Consider the following 22,579-nt stretch of genomic DNA (forward strand, 5'->3'; position numbering starts at 1 on the left):
GATCGACTGAAGCAGAACTTAGATCTCTACTTAATGAATGAAGGGTTGTACACATTTATATCATCTTCATCAGGTACACTTTCATGAATCGATGATCATGAAATGATCATCATGATGATGCTGATCTGTGATCAGCATCCCTACTTCCATGTCTTGGAGGTGAGGACTACCCAGGTTACCACTTGGACTACAGCTGTGTGGATTAATCATCCGCACAGGCTACTGCTCTTAGGATGCTCGGTGCAGTCCATTATTCATTTATTTGTCTTACTACAGATGGGTTTCATTCAAGCCTAAGGTAAGTCTTCTAATCATTAAAAATCTCCTCCTTATAAACTCATTTATGCTTTGAATACTGAAAACAGTCAAATGGAGTAAGATCTGGAGACTAAGGTGGATGATCTGTAACAAAAACCCTATATTCTTCAGCTCATATTTTAGAATGAGTACCTCATGAAGAAACATTTATTTAAAAATTGTTAATAAAAAAATCACAGTGAAAAATTGATCGTGTTAAAACTTATACTAATATGGTAAACAAAGTGGCAATAGTTTTTGATCTAGTAAAGTTAAATACACATGTTTTTTGTTTGTGTGTGTGTGTTTTCAAAACTCTTAGGTCTTTGAATGTGCAACTCTAATGTCAGGAAAGACATAAAAGTTAGCTGGAATGTATAAATTTCTCTTCTTTCTACAAAACATTAATTTATTTTTCTTTAATATTCAGGGTCTTAATAATCCAATAAAAAGATGTATTATGGTTATTTTTATATTAATAGTAGTAATATGAATTTAATTTATGTAGTTCAGTTACGTAGCTTTGAGATTGAAGTATAATTATTTATCTTCTAGAAACTAGAATGTAAATAGAATAGCAATGCCATTAATTTACAAAATACTTAAGTTTTCAGGATTAGTTCCGAGTCCTACAGACTACCTGTTTACTGGTTGGAGAGAGTATCCTGTTAAGTTCTGATTTACTAGAGAATTATTTCTACCAAAACAAGGTATATAAACAAAACTGTAATTTATTACAATTTTTAAGGGATATAGTGTCCAAGATTGTGGCTACAGATAATATATTTTCTCTATTGAAATTAATTATAACTGATTGCAATTAATCAATTTCCAATCTACCATTTTTGGCATTTTTCACAAGCTACAAAATTCATTATCTTCCATTAGCAACTGTTACTAGATGTTGTTCTGTAAATAATAAATTAATTAAGAATGAATGAACTAATGAACAAATAAGTATATTTATTTATAAATAAAAGTTTATAGACCACTGCGAGGAGTTGAATTGAGTGTAGAATAATTTTCTTTTGCTGTTAAGAAGTTGTTAAAATATTCACTTCATAGAAATCATTTTTCAGGTGATTTTAAAAGTGATATACTCTTTGTAAGTACCCTCGCTTAAAATTACTGAAATTTGCTTGTGTCAAAATTATGATCAAGATAAAATCTATCTTTTAGGAAAGATAAAATCTTTCCTGTAATTTGGTTACAGTTAATAATTTATTGACATCATACTTTCTGCAAAATAAAAACTAAGTATAAATAATGCAGAAAATGATAACAATACAATTCATGGTAAAACAGGAAGCTTAAAAAAAAGTCATTAACTACTTAAAGTGAAATAATTAAAAACAGTAAATCTAACATTGATTCTAATTCAGTAACAGGTTATCTTTTTAGTTGATTTTAAAGGAATACCAGCAGATGCCTTAAATTGATCCAAAATAGAAATTGCAAAGAAATAAATACCTTGAATTAAAAACCCCCTTCAAATTCGCCATCCTTCCTACCAATATATTTTTCTCTAATTATATTATCCTTGATTTCTAAGACATAAATTTTTCTTATGAGTATGGTTTCCACAAAACATCAGATGTGCAAGACAACATTCAAAATTGTTTTTTCTGAATTTAATTATACAGAGGGGTCCAAAAACATGTACTCACTATTTGTATTTAAATAATATCTAAACAAAACGACTTGAATTCACTAATCTAATGTGCAGTGTAGTGTAAAAGGTATTAAATTCATTATGGTAGCTGGAGCTGGCAATTTTGCCATGAATGTACAGGTGGTTAGGGGTAGAATGAGTCAGTCATATTAACCAGTGCAGCAGAAGACAGTCCAGTAGCAACAATGGCTGAGGTTCACTTATCTGTTGAATGCAAGACTGTACTGAAGTGGTACTGGAAGTATGAGAACATTCATAAGGTACAATGGCAGTGGCAGAAAGAGTTAAAGTTGTACACAAGGAAAGAACTGGCCGACCATAAACAGCTAGAAGTCTGGCATCCAGTGCTACAGTGTTGCATCATTTCACCAATCACTGCAAAAATCAGTGAACCAGTGAGCGCCAGGAAGTGGGGTGAGCCGGTCAAGTATAAGACACATTCCAAGACTACTACACATGATGAATGAAGACAACCCAGATCGAAGTATGGAGTACTGTGAATGGTTTCAGCTCATGGTAGGTGAAGATGAGAATTTTGCAGGGAAGTTCGTGTCGACTGACAATGCGCTATTCAAACTTAACAATACTATGAACCACCACAATTACGTCTACTGGCTCTTGAAAATCCTCACACTCATGTGGACAGGCCAGTGGATGAATTGAGGATTGCTGTGTGGTGTGGTCTATCAGTGCATGATTTGATTGATCCCTTCTTCTTTGAGGGTACTGTAACTGGTGAGGCATATCTTGATATGGTTAAGACTAGGGTTTTGCCTTCCAACTGAAGCCTGTATGGTGATGAACTTTTTTACATGCAACAAGACGAAGCCCTGCCTCACTACCATCGAGATGTCAGGTTACCTCAATAAAACTCTACCTGGACGGTGGGTGGAATGAAGAGGTGTACACAAACAGCTGTAGTTCAGTGTGCAGTTTGGCGGCATGGGCATTATATAGACTCTACTGGTGGTCATTTTGAACACATACCACATCCCTCTCTCAGCACCAAAATTTGTCATTTCATGTCATATCAAATCTGTCACGAGATATGGACTAGCAAACAGTGAGTACATTTTTTTGGATTCCTCTGTGTTTATTATACAGCCAGCCGCTGTGATGGAACAACGGAGTGAAGGTATCACTTATAAGATTGAATATATAAAACGTTATGTTATTATACTCTTCACTTTTTCTTCTGAGATGGCATTTGGTATATAATATTTTTGAAAACAGTTGCCTTATTTTCAAGAGAACTTGTCACAAATAACCACCTAAAGCCATTATATGGTTATGGTGCTTAACATTCATATACTTTTACTTTAATAATGAATTTCCTGTCTTTGCAAGGTACTGAGACTGATATATTATGCAATGAACTTAAAAACAAATATATACATATAAAATGATATATGAGTGTGGTAAATATAAAACCTTACCGAGACTATGTAACCGCATCACAAGGAAGTTATGAGAGTCAGCGTGCTTACTCGTTCCAGAATATATTTATTTCAGAAATTAAATTTTAATAAAATGTAATAATCATGTTGAATTGAGTTTTCACAGTTTCATGGACAAATTTTATTTCTTAATAAAGCAGTAAATATTAGAAAAGTGTCAGAATTAATCTCATTCATGGAATTTCTCTGAAATTGATGATTTTTGGATTATAGAGATGAAGGCTTTCTTCTTTTAAAATCTATGAAATCCTAGTACAGTTGCAGGCTGCTGGAGAGAAAGTATTAATACAAAATTTTGAATTTGGAAAAAGGATTGTGAATGATATCTGGTAAGATATTTTAATCATTTTTTTTTCAATAATTATTACTGAATACTATCTGCCTCAAGTTTATATTCTTCACTTTAATATTAGATAACTGACTTTTAACAACATTACTATGATACTGGGAAAATAAACAGAAATTTTAAATTGATAAAGGTAAAGGTAATCAGTTATGAGTATTAGTTATTTTTGAGCAAAACCTTTGAGGCATTATAATTCATTTGAATTTTTAAACTTTCTCCAAAACATTTGATAGTTATATTACTGATTATTAGACACGAGGTAATGTATTTTGTAATTAATGAGCCTTCTTTATCAGTCTTGGTTAGGATAACTAAAATGGTCATTTTTCAGTAATGACTCTACTGTATTTTCCACACATTTTTTTGCTTTTTCATTTCCACCTTTTCTTCATATCAGATAATGTTCTCTAGGGTTACCATACGAAAAAGGAAGAAAAATAATTGTGAGAGGAGGAATTTAAATGTCTAATAATTTTACACACATTCAGTGGTCACATTCAGTGGTCTGAATGTGAAAATAGGAGGAGAAAAGATTATGGAGGTAGAAGAATTTTGTTATTTGGGAAGTAGAATTACTAAAGATGGACGAAGCAGGAGCGATATAAAATGCCGAATAGCACAAGCTAAATGAGCCTTCAGTAAGAAATATAATTTGTTTACATCAAAAATTAATTTAAATGTCAGGAAAAGATTTTTGAAAGTGTACGTTTGGAGTGTCGCTTTATATGGAAGTGAAACTTGGACAATCGGAGTATCTGAGAAGAAAAGATTAGAAGCTTTTGAAATGCAGTGCTATAGAAGAATGTTAAAAATCAGATGGGTGGATAAAGTGACAAATGAAGAGGTATTGCGGCAAACAGATGAAGAAAGAAGCATTTGGAAAAATATAGTTAAAAGAAGAGACAGACTTATAGGCCACATACTAAGGCATCTTGGAATAGTCGCTTTAATATTGGAAGAACAGGTAGAAGGAAAAAATTGTGTAGGCAGGCCACGTTTGGAATATGTAAAACAAATTGTTAGGGATGTAGGATGTAGAGGGTATATTGAAATGAAACGACTAGCACTAGATAGGGAATCTTGGAGAGCTGCATCAAACCAGTCAAATCACTGAAGACAAAAAAAAAAAAATAATAATTTTACTTTTAGAATATCTTTATCTATAATTTTCCAAGGTTTTCAAAGTGCCAATCTTTTATTCAGTGTAGCGTTTTATAAAGAAAGCAAAAAAGAAGTTTTTTCTATGAATGGCTAATAAGTTGATATAAATTCAAAAATACTTTTTGTAACCAATATATGAAATCAGTTAAAACATGAATTATTTTTATTTAACATTAGTAAAACTGTGGATAAACTATTGAAAGTGCAAATTAGCAAAGAAAGACCATTTGAAGGAAAAACGTATGAGGTAGAGAAAAATATGATTTCCAAAAGCTAGATGTAACATACAAGAGAAATGTTAGGGAATTGGAAGCCAAATGTATTAGTATTAAATATAGAGATGGAAAATCTTTGTGACAGAGAGAAGAAAGTGTCATAGATATCATTGATACAGATAAGGACTACACAGGAGAAAAATAATCTAATAAAGGTAGGAGGAAAGAAACTGGAGAAGACTTCAGAGGAGATACACTGTGATCTGAGTTCAACAGTGATCTAAAAAAGATAAACAAGAATTATTCAAGCAATGACATAAACATCTGAATTACTATTATTTGTGAAAAATAGGACTGAATAATTTTTGTGCATTATTGTGCAATATCTATGAAACTAAAGAAGTCCCCTCAGATTTTAAAAAGAGTATCATTTTTACCATATTCAAAGAGGTAGAGCAGATAGATGTGAAAACTGCCATACCGCAGTTAAATATTTAAAAAAGTTAATTGATTGAAAATACTCAGTATGAGATTATAAGCTAATGCAATATATAACAGAAAGGTATATTAAATGACGAGTAGTTCAGTTTCAGAAAAAGCATGAGTACAAAGAGAGAAAATTCTGACCCAAGGTTTTGTTTTAGTAAATAGGTTTAAAAAGAGTAAAGGCACCTATGTAGCATTTTAGCACTAGAAAAAACATTTGACAGTGAAGGATGAAATAAAATATTCAAAATTTGGATTTTAATGGTGGGGGGGAAAAATAGTTATTTATAATTTATATCAGAATCAGGTAGCAATTATAAGAATAATGTAAAGAATGTAAAGGCTATGGTTCAGAAAAGAGTGAGATATGGTCTCACGGTGGTAATTTTGAAACAACCTACTGATGGCGACATTGTATCTCATCTCAAGTTGTATCACAGTTGGGATAAAAATTAAAATGGATTTACTACAAAAGAAGAAAATTATAAGGATGTTAAGATTTAATGATGATATTGTTCTTTTAGCAGAAATCAAAAATGAATCAAAATAAATGCTGCATGGCATGAATCTATTGATTGAAAATTGCTACTATTTCAAAATATTACTTAAATATTCCTTAAAATATTGTTTAAAAATAGCTAAGATTAAAAAAGTTGATAAAATATGAAATGGGATGTTACAGGAAGATATAGAAAATTAGATGGGTCAATAAAATCCAAAGGTAAGGAGACTTAAAATGAGCAGAAAGAGGAGCAGAAAAGTTTGTGGTAAAAATCTTGTAGACACAAACTAAATTGGTCCCAACATATTATGAACCCAAATTTAGTTAATATGGGCAATAAAGGTTATGTGTAGAGATTCAGTATATGAGGTAAAATTGTAGAAAAGATCAAGACTGGAATACGTAAAACAGATAACTAAAGATGTACAGTGTAATATATATGTTGAAGTCAGAAGCTTAGTACAGAACTGCAAGGAATGGAGAATGACACCAAACAACGTCAGTTGTCACTTGAATGATTACTCCAAAAAGCAGGTATATTTAAATTTGAAACCATCTTTCCTTCCTATTACCATCCTTCATTTTATTGCTCATTATTTTTATGAGATTAATATAGTTTTTATAATGGGTACCAAAGAATAGGAAAATTAATTAAACTTTATTATTTTTTGGTATTGCACAGATTAGAAAGTCTTACTTCCTTTTACCTTTAAGTTTATATTTCCTATTATTATCATTTTCTTTCATCTTTGAATCTCCTATTTATTCAATTTTTCTTTTTCATTTTCTGGAGTCATTTTTATAATATGTTTTTCTTATTATTAAACTAAAAGTCTCATATATATATATATTAAACGTGTACTTTTGTCTATGAAAATATCTCATTTATGGACATTATTTTATGGTATTAATAAGACTGTGTAGTGGATGAGAATGTGCCAAGTATACACTGTCTAAAATATGTTTCTTCTTGTATGTCATCCTAGTTATTAGTCTCCTGTTTTTTGGTAGATTTCTTATTAATGAATATGTCCAAATCTCTCCAAGTGAATAACTCATCAATTATGTTCCTCTCTTACTATTGCATATCATCTGATCATTGCTCCCTAAATAGTGAATTTTATTTAACCAGTTTAACTACTAAATTTTATTGCTTGCTTCCCTGACTGAATTCAAATTTTATCCAATAAAAATTATATTCTTGTCTGAACACTAATACACATAACAATATGTAATATATACAGTTATTTGAAGAAATTACCATGACTAATAATTTAGCAAACTCAAATATTAGCAAATGTTTTCCATCCTGTTGGTCTTCTGATACCAGAGTTAAATATGAGAAAGTTTTTCATTATAAGATGGGCAGTACAAAGTAAGAGGTGTTAAATGCTCTACACAGTTGTAGAAAAATATGAAAAACTTCCAACAAGTTGCTATTACCATAATTGTGTAATTGATCTTTTTCTGAAATTTAGTACTGGTTGGTGTGAAGGTGTTAGATGTTGTCATGTGTTTTGTGGCTCAATCAGGATATTGAGAGGTTAACAATTTAGAATGTTTATATAATTACAATTTATTCATTTAAAATGTTCATAATTACAGCTAGACAAATTAATAACAATGATAATAATAAAAATAATAAGTGACAATTAATGAATACAAATATTATAGTAACCACAGTAATAATCAGGATAATAGTAATAAACGATAATAATATTACATGTCAATAATAACAAATTAAATAATTAATAGATATATAGTGCATGACATAATACATAATCAAAACAGTAAATATGTCTTAAAAACAGAGCATAATCAACAAACTATAACAATCAAAATATTACACATCAAATAGTGACAAATTTCATTAGTAAATAATAAATACAGATTACACACAACACAGAGTTCAAAATAAATAATCATTCAGAATTTATTCCAGGTAGATAAGTAGAAAACTAGAATTCAAACCTGTTTACAAAAGAAACTGCTAGTCTTAATCCTTTCTAATGACTAGTCTTGTACTAACAAACAATCTTATAGTGTTCATTTGCAAATACCTTTACTATCTACCCTACCAGTTTATGAATGAAGTTTGTTATATCTGAATGGAATAATGCAACTCACCAATAGTATTTCTTGTTTACTGGAATTACTCGTGACGTCATCTTACTTGTATTGAATTGGATTCAGGGCTCTCATCACTGGACTGACATCTTGCACTCTCATCTCGCAGACTCTCACCTGTGACTCACCTCGCTAGACTGTCATTGTAATGTGTTGCTGGACTGGATCGCAGAACACTGCTGAACCCACACAACTCGCAGCCTGTCCTTGCAGGACTGACGCCTAATGTCTTGCAGGCTTGTTCTAATAGAACTCTTTTAGCTGGTATTTCAGAGCTATTTATACTGCTAGCCTCTTTACCTGCCATATCGGACCCAAGTCGAAGTTTGAGAACAGTCGACTGAGGTTTTTGTTCCCATTAATTCCAAACCTGGTCTCTTCTCACCATACAACATGTGTTCATTTTATGTTAACAGGCAGTCTAACAAAAGGCAGTAGTAAAACAGACCTATTCTTTACAAAAAGGGTTTTCCTTTTTGTCCCTTTCTGGATTCCTCAAATTGTTATATTAATTATTACTTTCATAATAATTGGTAGGAACCTGTTACTCAGGCCCGTTATATGGGTCTTGTTACAATATCTATGTTAGATAGTTATCTTATGGATATTCTGGAAGTCTCCAGATATCCCATGCAGGTTTCTGAATTCAGGACTTGTAGGTAGCTGCATTTCTTGTTCACGACATGTGAGTAATGTGTGGTCTTGTACAGACTCATACAGACCATACCTGAGACATGTTGTTAATTGAAACCCAGCCACCAAAGAAAACCAGTGTCCACGATCTAGTATTCAAATTTAAATAAAGGCAACTGCCTTTATTCAGATTCAAACCTTAGAATTCTTGACTTTGAAATCAGTTGATATCTAAGTTGTCACTGTTCAGTGAAGTACTTACTGAACAGTGAGTAATGTATTTAGGCTGATGAGTATTGATTCTTATTTATTGGTGTAATACAGGCAAATATTTTGAACAAACTTGATCATTTTGGACTGATTCAAATTTGTTGCATACTGCTTTGAACACTCCTATGTTGCTCACATTAGTAATGTTTATTACCGAAGTTAGATGCATTCTTTATTTGTTGGGGTACAATTAACTATATTGTTGCAGGACTGATTGGCATGAAATTGGACAAGATTAATTGCCGTACTGCAATTATGTTTGCACCTTGTTATGTATTAATATAGTCTTCTATATTAAAATATATTAATTGACTTTATAAAAGTATATTTAATATATTAAATAAGTATTTTCAGAATTTTAATTTTACTACTTACCAACATGCTTTTAGCCCTAGTACAATTACAAAATGTATTACTGTTTCATCCATTCAGTTATACTGAATAAAACATGTCAGTAATAATGGCTTTTTTATCTTCTAATTTCATGCATAATAATTATAATAATGTAACAACATAACATTTATAAAAATATTCAAGCTTGTGATAAACACCAGTTTATGTATTAATGTACTATTACTTTTTTGAAGTTACTTTACCTGATCTATTGTTTGAATCTACTACTGTAGTTGAATGTGTTGAAAGAGTACTTTGTACAGTTGTCAACAATTCTGCTGTTAATAAAGTAGTTTTTGGGGTTGATGTAGTTTTTGTTGTAGCTTCCAAAAGATGGTTGTGTATCACGTTTATAGTCACATTATTTCTTGCAGCACTAGCAATGATTTCTGTAGATTAGAGAAAAAAATCATTGTGAGTTAATATTTCAAAATAAATTCTTGGTTGGTAGTTAAAACATTTTTATTTTTATAAAAAAAAAAATCTTATAATGAATACAGTAATGGTTCAACATAAGATTATATATACCTAGTATTGAATTGAATTTTATTTTACATAGTGGAATCAGAAGGATTTGCTACCAGTTGCAAATATAAACAAATTTCTTAGCCAAACACTTTCATAATTCAAACATTCAATTCTTAGCAGATAGAATAATTTTCACTCAATAATATTAATCATATTAAATCTATCGGCAGCTCAGACATATATATATATTTATTATTATAATCAAATGATTACAGAAAGCATTATATAAGTAATCAATGACTTCTGAACAGCACATAAATTCTCAAGAATAATAAGCACCCCAACCAAGGTTTTCTAGGAAATGTAGGAAGTAAGGCAGTTTTTTGCTGCACCCTTCCTTCAGAGTAGAATCAGCTCTTCTACCCCATAATGCAGTTCATATTCAGCCTTTGCATATCCGAGTAGTGCCTCATACCTCACATACTCTTCATCCATCAAAGCAATAAGTAGACTAGAACAGATTCTGTAAACAAAATTATTCTATCTCTTTCTACGCATGCACTGCACTTAATGTTTCAACTATCTACTTAAGTGTATCAACAATGTATCATTTGCTAATCACATAAGAAATGTATTCATCCTTTCAAAATTGCCAGCATTTTCAATGGATATATTTCTTTCCTTTACAACTGTTTTTCCATCTCATTGTTGATTGAAGTTATACAGTAAATAATATTATTCTTGAGGACATAAGAAATAGTTTTTGTCTTTACCAAGGGCAAAAATAACAATCTTTTGTTTTTATACCATCCATATAAAAACCACACATTGAATTTTTTTCTTGAGTGATAGATAAAATGCTGTTCTTAAGAATGAAATATTTAATGCTATATTTTATATTATCTTAATGAGATACAAATTGCATGCGCTACAGGAAAAAAATAATAAAAGTGGATGTTTATGTAATTTATGATGTTTTTTGTGTGTTATATGTTTTTAATGCAATTTGTTATTTATAAACTATTAAACTATTAAAAAATGGACAGAGTAATTTAGACAATAAAAGAAACTGGAGCCGTTAAGGAATGATTTCGTGTAAAACAAAATCTGTAACTATCAAAAAACTGGAAAGAAATAATGAAAATATTTGTGTAGGAATAGGAATGAAATTCCTACTCAATACAAAATAGGAATGAAATTCAAAATGTAAAAGTTAGAATTAGAAAGTGAGTTTACATGGAGAAAATTTTGTAGAAATGTGTAAAGATACAATGTAAGTGAGAGGGGGGAATGTTTAAAGACATCCAGGTTTTATTCAATTTGGTCAAAAGATATCTGTATAAGGTAAAAACGCTGTGGAATACAAATATTGGATTATATAATACAACTGAGAATGTAGGTGTAATAAATGTGATAATGTTAAAAGATTGCATTTAACATTAGGGATTGGGCAATAGGTTCAAGCCATCAGTCAACCAACTGCCTGTGGGAATTTTTGCATTAGAAAAATAATTTGGATACTTTATCACTGTTAAATTTGTGATTTAATGTTAAAAATTTTTTTCCAAGTGATGTACTGTTAGTATAGAAATGTTACATAACAAATAAATAAAAATATGAATTTACACAAATGCACCTGTACATGCACGCACGCGCACACAAACAAATGCATATTAAAATTTACCAACAAATATTATATATCCAGTTTTGGAACAGAAGGCTGGTATAGAGAGACAGAATTTTTCATATTGATACAATACATCAAATAAAATTAAAGAATCAACATGTTTTATACATAGGTTGCAAACTCAATTTATAACTTAAAATAACAATGAAAACAAGATAAGCCTAAGTGTACATATCAAGTTGTATTAAACAACTGAGTTTTAAAAATTTTAACTAGAAAGTAGTAAATATTTTAACAATAGAAGTTAATGGTAAGAAAGGTGTGGTAGATAAACTTTATCACGATATGTATGTACAGTATGTATGTGAACTTTGTTCTTACTACAAATAAATGGATCCTCATGTTGTGCAGCTGCACGATCTTTAGGCTTAACACAAATTTCAAAATCAAGAACACATTGGCCTTTGAATCACTCAGTCCAACCCACAGGGCATTTCCTGTTATCTAAAGTAACATTTCTTAATTGAAAGAAAATTGAACACTAATATGTACATGAAACTGCTGATGAGAAGTAACACTAATCACCCTAAAAATTTAATTATTCTATATACAGAGTGTATCGCCAAGTTTTCCCGAAACTTTCATAACCTATCCTACTTGTGAAAATAATGTAAAAAAAATTACATAAACATATGTACCAAATAATAATGTAATTATTAGGGACAATTAGTGATTTTTTTTATTATTAATTATGCTTCTTAATTAATGACCTAAAAATTTCAGTTCAACCCGATTTTACTAGGGTAGCTGAAATACGAGCGAAATCTTTCACTGGTTATAATTCTCAAACGAAACATTTCAGTACGTAGGTTTCTATGAAATTTTTCTATTTTTTTCAAAAGTAGTATAATTTATAAAATCCCGGGAATTTACAACACTGATATTTAAGTATGGAAACAGCTTTATAATGCATAGCTGAGAGGTATTTGGAGGCAAGCAGTATTGGGATTCTAGATAATTAAAAAAAGTCTGCATTAGAGTAGGATTTTAATTTTTGTCCGCCATCTTGAATCAAACTTAATTTTTTGAAATAGGAAGCAATATACGACATATGATTTCAATCAAAAATTTTTTACTAGAAAATTAATGGTGAAACCCATTTTTTGTTAATGCCTTCTTTATTGACTTCTTTAAGCACTCAAAGTTGCAATGACAGAAATATGTTAACAATAAAATGGTAAAACGCGCTGCATGAACAATTTTATTGCATTTTATATTCATAATCTATACAATAACAAACTTTAAACTGTGCTGTAACATTGATAATAATAAACAATAAATTAATAATTAACAACAGAACAACAAATTAAACAGCTCTATCAACTGATTAAAATAATTATTGCAATATTTAAAGTAAGTAAGTATTTTCGTTCATAAATCACTAATAACATTTTAAATCATACCATTCTACAATAAATGTTGACAATGCTTCCCCACTACAACTTGGCAGTGTGTAACCTAAATATCCATTTGTAACTTGTTGTATGAGTCTGATGGTATATGAGCAGATTTGTCACTGTTTTCAGGTTTGGTTTATAAGCATTATATTTCAGGTATCCCTAAAAAAGTAATCCAGAGGAGACAGGTCTGGAGACCTGGCAGGACATTCTATGGCTCCTCTACAACCTATTCAGCGATTTGGAAATTGTTCATTTAAAATTTTCCGCCCCTTAGATAATAATAAAGTCATCACCCATCTTGCTGAAACCATACTTTACTATTTAATTCTTGTGAGAAATATTTTCCTGAATATTCCTGAATAATTTAGTAAAATCATATCGGCTAACAAGTCTCCTGTAAGATTGTCATACAAAATAAAAGGCCTAATAGTATATTAGTAGTTTTCAGCTACTTGTATATTACTTGTTTCCAGCTAGTTATCACCTGGTGTATATATGTATCTATATCTATATTATTATACAAAGAGGAAAGGGTATTTTTGTTCAGGATAAACAAAAAACTGACTTATCAATTGCAACCAAATTTTACCTATGTTTCTTGGCATAACCGAGTAGGTTTATAGATATATTTCACCTCAAAAACAACAATAAAAAAACAACATTAAAAAGATAATGCTTCATTGCGCTCATATGTAGTATGTTGGCTTTCTACTAGGAGGCGGACATGTTGCGCTTTATGCAAGAACTAAATTCAGTCTACTTAATCATGAGAGCATATGTTGTTAATAATTGAACGTCAGACAATTTTAATTCGATTCTTTGATATATGTATAGTAGTTAGGTTAATGCAGTTCTATTTGATTTCTCAGGTAATATGATATATTGGTTCAGTGATAGGTGATAAATATCTGATTATTCATATTTATTTATCTATCTATTTTGGCAGTATTTGTTGAGTTCTTTTCTAAAATCATGCCAAAACAAAGAGACATAATATTGGCAGGAAATTTACAGATGCGAGGCAAATGTCTATATCGCATTCACATGAGACTATGGAAGAGCATGAGGCTATATTTTATGATGCTATGCAATACAGGAAAGCCACTTTAAATTTTAGATTTGCTTTTGAACATGATCCTGATTTGGATTATATTAACAGTAAAGATTTTCAAACTGGTGCTATGATTAAAATATGTAATTAATGTTTCGCAAAAAAATGTAAAAAATGAAGCACCTGATATATGCTGTTCTGGTGGGAAAGTTTTACTTCCTAGACTTAATTAGTTGCCAGAACCAATCAAGAGTTTAGTTTTAGGAACTCATCTTTTGTCAAAACATTTTCTCAATAATATTAGAAAATAGAACACTTTATCGCAGATAACTTCTTTCAGAGCTAAATAAATTGTAAAGGGAATTTTATAGCTACGTTTAAAGTTCAAGGTCAAATTTACCATCGCATAGAAAGTTCATTGCCAGCATCTGTTGTTAATGACCAATTTTTACAAATTTACTTCCTTTCTGATACTGATCAAACTTCCCTTCATAATAATATTATTCCAAACTTGAAGAAGGGACTAATAACAGCACCCCAGCAAGTTCTGCTGCAACATAATTTGATCAGTGAGTTTAAATGTAATATTGACAACACACCTTTGGTTAACACCAAAGATTTTAAATTAATAATTCATGCTGATCATGTAATGATCAGCATAGGATCCCTATAATCCTCAGACTATTAATGAAGTTGCTGTTTTACTGAATGATGAAGATAAAGGACCTAGAGATATAATCTTACATTGTCATGAATGTCAAACATAACGTGTGTCTGAGCTTCATCATTTTAATGAACCTTTACAATATCCCCTTATGTTTTTGAAGGGTGAAGATGGTTATTACCTAACTATTTCACTAAATAATAATAAACAAAATAAAACTGTTTCCTGCATGCAATTTTATGTTTATCGACTTATGGTTGAGGTAACATTGATAATTTTTTTTACAGAAATTGATTATTACAGAAACTTATTTAATCAATATTGTGTTGACATAATGGCCAAAATGATCACTGAAAGATTAGCCTTCATATTAACAAAAATAAAATTACATGCTGATGATTTCACTCATCATCAAGATACTGTGCAACAAGAAACCAATTTTAATGCTAACAACATGGTTTAAAGTGACATATTTCCCTCATCTTTCACTGGTTCACCATGATACACGCAAGATAAATCTCAAGATGTTATGACATACATGCATAAACATGGGCGTCCAAATTTATTTATAACTTTTACATGCAATCCTGACTGACCAAAAATAAAAATTAAGTAGTCACTGCTCAAAAAACTACTGATAGACATGACATTATATTCAGAGTTTTCCATTTGAAAATGGAAAAATTCCTAAACCTTATTTACAAAAAATAAATATTTGGTTTAGTTAACTGCTATGTGCCAAGTGACAAAAAAAAAGGCTTGCCACACTGTCACATATTGGTATGATTAGTAACTAAAATAAGATTTGATGAAATTGATCTTATCATATCTGCTGAACTCCCTGATAAAAATGTTGACCCATTATTATATGTCATTGTTTAAACATATGTGTCACAGACCATGTGGTGATATAAATAGGTCATCACCATGCATGATAAATGACAAAATGTTCAAAGAAGTATTCTCAAATGTACATTTGCAACACTCAAACTGGAGATGATGATTTCTCGACTTTGAGATGAGACTTATCGCAGAAGTCCAGAGGACAGATGTAATATGGCAACTTTAAACATGCAAGGTAACCTAATTGATATTGATAATAAATGGATCATCTCACATTATCTACTAATGTCACACTGCCTTAATGCCCACATTAATGTTGAATTTTGAAACTCTGTGCTAATGATACAATATATCTGCAATTAAATTACAACGTTCAGATCAATGAACTATTTTGGTCGTAAATCAAAGAGATGAATTGAATCAGTACATTAATGGTAGATATATATGTACATCTGAAGCCAACTAATGATTTTTTGACTTTACAATACACTACGTTATCCCACTATTGTTCACTTGGTCAGTCCTATTATATGTTTCCTCTCCTCTTTTTTTTACATAAATAAAGATATTTACTGTTGTTCGTTTTTATGTAAATGTAAACAAGTATGTTATTATGTTGCTGGCTTAGTTACCAGCTGATTATATTAAGCTATGTTTAAACTGTATTGTATTTAATTATTCTTTATACATTAAACTTCACAGTCACACAATCAGCAACACAGTACAATTATTACACTTAAACCATGTACTCAACATTATACAGAAAATAAAGAATATACTTAAAAATATGACCAATCAGTGTTCTTAATTACAAACCGTGAATTAATGCTTCGATGTAGAATTAATACAACAAATTTGGTTATCTGATTTGACATTTTCATCGGTCCTCTGGGCTGGATATGTGAACGATTATTGTGATAATCTTTAATTTCAAATTATATAACTTCAAGTCATATTGTTTAAAACTTCAATATTATACAACAAAAATTGTTAACGTTGCTGATTATATGATGAATTGGGCTGCATGACAACTTATTTATTCAACATTGACATAACATCATTTATCTATCTTATTTAATTTACAGTATTAAGGATTTATATATTAAAATTCGTAATTTAATATGAATAAGAAACAACTGTTAAAGCAGAGGAGTATCAAGTCTGACATTACAAGAATTGGTACATTTACTGATAAGTTATTGCCAGTTCAAAGGGTGATACTTATGCCCTACAAATCAACATGAGAAACCTTCTTGATTTACAACAAAAATATTTCATACAAACACCTAGAAACAGAATTTGATGATGTACTCTCATCAGACTGTATCCAAGTTGAAGATAATTTATGTACCATTAAATGTAAATTACAATATTTGATAAATAATAATAATAATCATCAAAATACAGTCAATGAAGAAGTCAATATAAATGCAAAGATAAACCAAATACAGTTACAACAAATTAACTTACCAGTATTTAAAAGCAATCTAGCAATGTCTTAGACTGGCAGCATTACTAGAACATTTTTAATGATCTAGTATATAGTAGAAATAACTTGACAAATTTACAAAAATTGCATTATCTTCATTTTTCCTTGAGGGATGAAGTGCTAATCATTATTAAGAATTGGCCAGTTACAAATGAAAATTATCTAACTGCTTTAGAACTATTAAAAAAGAGATTTGATAACAAATATATAAATGCCTTTCATAATGTTGACCACATCTTAAAATTAAGGGCATTAAAAGAAGAATCATTGGACACTTTATCCAAATTTATTAATATCTTATGTAAATGCTCTTAAGGTTCTGCAAATACCAATTAATATTTATGAATGTATTGCGGTTTAATATTTAACTTTAAAATTAGAATATAACACATTTTAAAGTAGGAAGGAAAACTATTGAATCAAGATTTCCTATCTTTTAAGACTTATTAGGATTTCTCGAATCAAGACATTCTTGAGAATACAAATTGAAATAAGTCAAATTTCAAAACAGCATAGGAAATAATGCTAAGATACAATGTTACAACATTACATTCAAATCTTTCACTGAACGACTTACGTCAAATACTAATAAGCCGTATAAAGTTAATAATTTTAATTGTTATTCAAAATTTAATTTACAACAATGTCTATTGTGTAATTCAAATCATAAAGTTAATAATATAATTTTACAAACAGTTAAAAGGCAAAGCAAGGAATATCAATCTGTACATTCTGTAATCAATACTGGAGATTCAGTTCACTATTCTCCATAATTTTTGAATTCTCTTAATCCTGCAGGTTTTCCAACTCATAGACCCAATCTTATGGGAGTTCTAATGGGAGTTCCAATTATTTTACTACAAAACCTTAATCATCCAAGGTTATGAAACAGCATGAGATTGCAAATGAAAACTATGTAAAATCACATCATTGAAGCTGCTGTTTTTACAGCTCCAGCTCCAGTTGCTGTTATACCTCACATCCCAATGATCCCAACTTAACATTTCAATTCAAGAGGTTGCAATTCCCTATTAAACTTTTGTTTGCTATAAAAATTAAATAAAGCGCAGGGCCAAACATTCAATCTCACTGGTATTGATTGATGATCAGACTGTTTTTCTCAGGACAATTATATTTTGGACTTTCCAAAATATTTTGCTACCAGAAAATCATAGCGCCATAAAAATATCATACACCCAGAAGTTCTATTAATTTAATACTGTTATAAAATGGGTTGGCTGTGTTATAATCTTGGGTGAAACCAAGACGGGGAATGCTATACATATATAAAATAACATTTTGTAAGTGATCAATGCCCAATAAAAACTACTTAAGATAAATTGATGAAAATTTGTATACATTTTCTTCTTATAGTGTGAGTATATACTAGAAAATACACTTTGAAATTCTAAGTTTAATAGATTATAGACTAACAATGAAATTATCTTTTTTTTATTTGTCGGTAACAGATGTAGATATCAACTTAAGTTTTGGTGTATGTAATCATGAATATCTAAAAATATATTTTTACATTTTTTTGAAATTCAGAGATTAAAAATGTTAAAATGGATTATTAAATTTTTTTTAAAACCCTGTTATTTGTTTTATTTCTTGGTAACAAATGAAGAAGTCAACCTGATTTTTAGTGAGTATAATCTTCATGTTAATAAAACCAATTTCTAGATTTTGAAATTTGACCTTGAAAGGCGATGAAGATAGGTAAAAAAAATTTTGAACAATGACTAAATTTTCCCATTCCCGATTATAGTAAACAAGATATTCGGTAGATTTGGACTAGTAAATACTATTCAAATAAATATTTAAAATAATTTTCGAGTTTTTCTTAATTCCAATTTTTTAAGGGGTGCAAAGGTATATGGCGCAGTGGCTCAACCAACGCAGCCACTGCCATTGCTACTGTATGTGTGATTGACTGCACCTGCCTCTGGTTACTTGACTAAAAGAATTAACCTCTATAGGTATATATACATATATATATATATTTTCTTTTTTTTAATTCTGTTAATATAAACAACCTAGTACATAATATTAAGATAAGACATGTCTTATCTTAATTTTCCCGTGAAAGTTTGTTAACTATTATATGTACTTGAATTACTAACTTATTAATATAAAAGCTGTTTTCAAAAGTATGAATTCTTAATAATATTTCTCAGATTACATACACAGTATCATTCTAAATCTGATATTGTTTTTGCATGCTGAATGATCTACTTTCTTTTACGAAACTTTAATGAAAATTAAAAATATAAAGAACAACATAACAAAATGCCATATATAGTAATTTCTAGAGCTTTCATTTCTGCAAGCCAAATTTTTAAAGAACTTGTCCAAATGTTTAATAAACATAAATGTCAAAGAAGTAAAATAAACCAAACAGTAAAAAAGATTAATTAATAAAATTGCAGTAAGCAGTAAACAATAGTATATTTTTTCAATTTTTCTTTAAATTTTGACTTTTAACATCAACAAACTAATGATCAGTAACAAATTCCTAATTGCTCTTTGATTTAAACTTAGCTCGATCATACAAAAGTCAAAATTAAACAATTGATTTTTTTAACAATTTTTAAAATATGTTTTTTTAAGTTTATTTTACCTAACAACATTTTAGTGATACGTAAAGAAAAAAATAACAGGTAACGTCTATAACAAATAAAACGCTAATGTGTGTAATGTAATTAAAGTTTATGATACATAAAAATAAAGTTACAATTTAATAATTTAATTTCAGTAAAAAAGGGGGTTAAATGATAACTCCTAAATATGTCATTTTAAAAATATAACCTGATAATTATGAAGTAACGCAAAAAACAAAGAATTTATGAGTATTAAACATTCAGAATTAAACAAAAATAAATTACATTATAATTAAATTACATTTAATTATTTATTTTATTAATCATAATATAAATGAAATGAAGTATAAAATACTGGCAAGCCAGAACAAAAAATGAAATATTTAATTGTAATGTAATGAAATGAAGTGTGTACTAATACTTTATTAAATAAACTTTAAAAAATGAAGATAAAAGTGTTAATTTACACCATATAAAATAAATAAAAACTACTCTGATTAACAATGATGGAATAACAATAAAATAAATTAAATTATAACCATAATTATATATACAGTAAATATTTTAAAGATGTAAGTTAATGGTAAAAAAGAAGTGCCAAATATTTAAGTTAAATATTTACGTGCAATATCTATTGTCAATATATTTAAACGTAAATTGCAGTGCATTTCTGTACTTACCGCATATAAATGAAACCTCATCTTTTCCATCAGCACAATCTTTATGATTATCACACATTTTATAAACTGAAACACACTGGCCATTGAAGCACTTGCTCCAACCATCAGGGCATGTCCTGTTACCTAGAGTAACATTTCATAATAAAAAAAAATTAAATACTAATATTATATACATAAAATTGCTGATGAGAAGTAACATTCATCACCCTAAAAATTTTATTATTCTACATGTAGAATGTATACAAAGTTCGCCCGGGACTTTCATAACCTATACTACTTGTGAAAATAATGGAGAAAAATCATATAAACATATGAACTAAAATGATTTGCGAGTTACGGCTAGTGAAATATTTCGCTCAAATTTCAGCTACCGTGGTGAAATGAGGTTGTACTGAAATTTTTAGGACGTTAACTAAGAGGCATACCTAGTGATTTCTTATAGTTTTTGACCTGAAAAATTGAATCAAATAGGTCCCAGAACCATATCTGCAGTAGCTTTTGAAATATCTGGGGTGAAACCAATAAATTGTAGTAAAAAATCCCTACCTTTATGTTTGACCGGCAATAACTTTGTTAAATGGCTAATAAACCCATAAAACGTTTAAAAAAACTTGTAGAAAATTTAATTATGAACAAAATAATCTAAGAAAAGTTGAATAAAACAAATAAAAGTTAGATTTGTATTTTAATTAGAAACAGTACATTATGGTATTTATCAGAAAAGTACTTATTTAATGTAAACAAAAACCAAATTAATTTTTGTTAATGTGAAAAATTTGTAAGAACAACACTTACAGTCAAAAACTGATAAAAACGTAAAAAACTGGAAAACACACATTTATAAAATAAAAATAAATAAATCAAAATTACTTAGATAATAAATATCGAGTACTGTGAACTGTGTAATCGTGAAGGTTTTCTGTGAATTTTCATTTGAACGTGATCAGATTAGCATTGATATAATGCTGTACTTATTTTCAACAGAGGAATACACTTATATAGTATTCATTTTGGGTGTGTGTAATGGTAATGCTACAGCTGCTGCAGTAGAATGTGAAATACCTTTTCCAAATTGCACGATTCCAGAAACAATTTACGCGACTTTTCACAGTAGTTGTTTTTGCTAATATTCTTTTAAATAGGAAATTGAATACTTTAGAAAGTAATACTTTATAAGATTTTGTAATATCTTGAAAAATTTTAATTTTACAATGATGCAAACGTAAATTTTTACTTAAAAATGTATAAATGTAATATAACTCTTAATATCCAACACACTTTTTATTATTTGAGTAGATCATTAAAAACTTGTAACTACAAATGTTGCTAAATATTATTGCTAATGTTATTACTTTATAAGTTACCAGCTTACATGAAATGTTGTTTCGTAAGGCAACACTTATGTAGACTGTTAAGTGGAAGTATAATCATGATAAAATAAAAAAAATAAAAAAAGCAAAACCTGAATTTCTGGAGTCAGAAAACCAGAGAACATGCACCTGTTCAAAGTCAATGTACAGTGTCTTTTACTTCATTACTGTGTGACAGATTTATTTTTGTTCAGAACAATTACTAGGACCAATAATTTTCTTGATATAGAAGATAGTTATTGAATCAATTCACTTATTAAAAAAAATATATTACCAATGCAAAAAATATATCATTCATCATCAAAGAATTATGGAAAGTAGCTTACAAATTTAAGACAGGTTGATACAATACAGCCTTCAGAAATAAACACAATACAATAAAAAAAAAATTGCAAATAAACAATCACAAAAAATCAAATTGCCCCTCGAGTTTGTGAATTAAACTATTTCAGTTGCAAAGATCTGTTTTATATGAATGGAATACAACTTACACAATGAGTGCATAAGACATCAATCCACAAAAACAGTCAATATTTGTCAGTCACCAACCTTTAGAAAAATCTTAGAAATTGCAAAATTGTTAAATATAGAAATGTAAACGTAATATAGTCCTTAATGAATGTATTATATAGTCCTTATTATTATAGTCCTTATAGTATTATGCTATGAAACTTGAAAAAAAATTCAGATTTCTAGCTTTTTTTCTAGTTAACTAAGTGAATAGTTTTATTCACATAATAAAATCAAAACAAATACACCAGCACTTTA

At 29.3% G+C, this 22,579-nt stretch overlaps 1 protein-coding gene across 7 annotated transcripts in view; it reads right to left on the reverse strand.

Moving 5' to 3' along the window:
* The window catches only part of LOC142329691 (uncharacterized), a 135,027-nt gene that overhangs the window by 25,042 nt on the left and 87,406 nt on the right, over window positions 1-22,579 (reverse strand). For all 7 annotated transcript variants that reach the window (XR_012757616.1, XR_012757623.1, XM_075374682.1 and 4 more), the window contains 2 exons: window positions 20,442-20,564; window positions 9,763-9,948 (listed from right to left, as the gene is read on the reverse strand). Coding sequence is in view for 5 of the 7 variants with exons in the window: in XM_075374682.1 (XP_075230797.1) it covers window positions 9,763-9,948; window positions 20,442-20,564 (309 nt within the window). In the remaining 2 variants the exon portion in view is untranslated. The remainder of the gene's footprint in view (window positions 1-9,762; window positions 9,949-20,441; window positions 20,565-22,579) is intronic.

Source organism: Lycorma delicatula, chromosome 1, assembly GCF_047948215.1.
Source record: "Lycorma delicatula isolate Av1 chromosome 1, ASM4794821v1, whole genome shotgun sequence".
Lineage (NCBI taxonomy): Eukaryota > Metazoa > Arthropoda > Insecta > Hemiptera > Fulgoridae > Lycorma > Lycorma delicatula.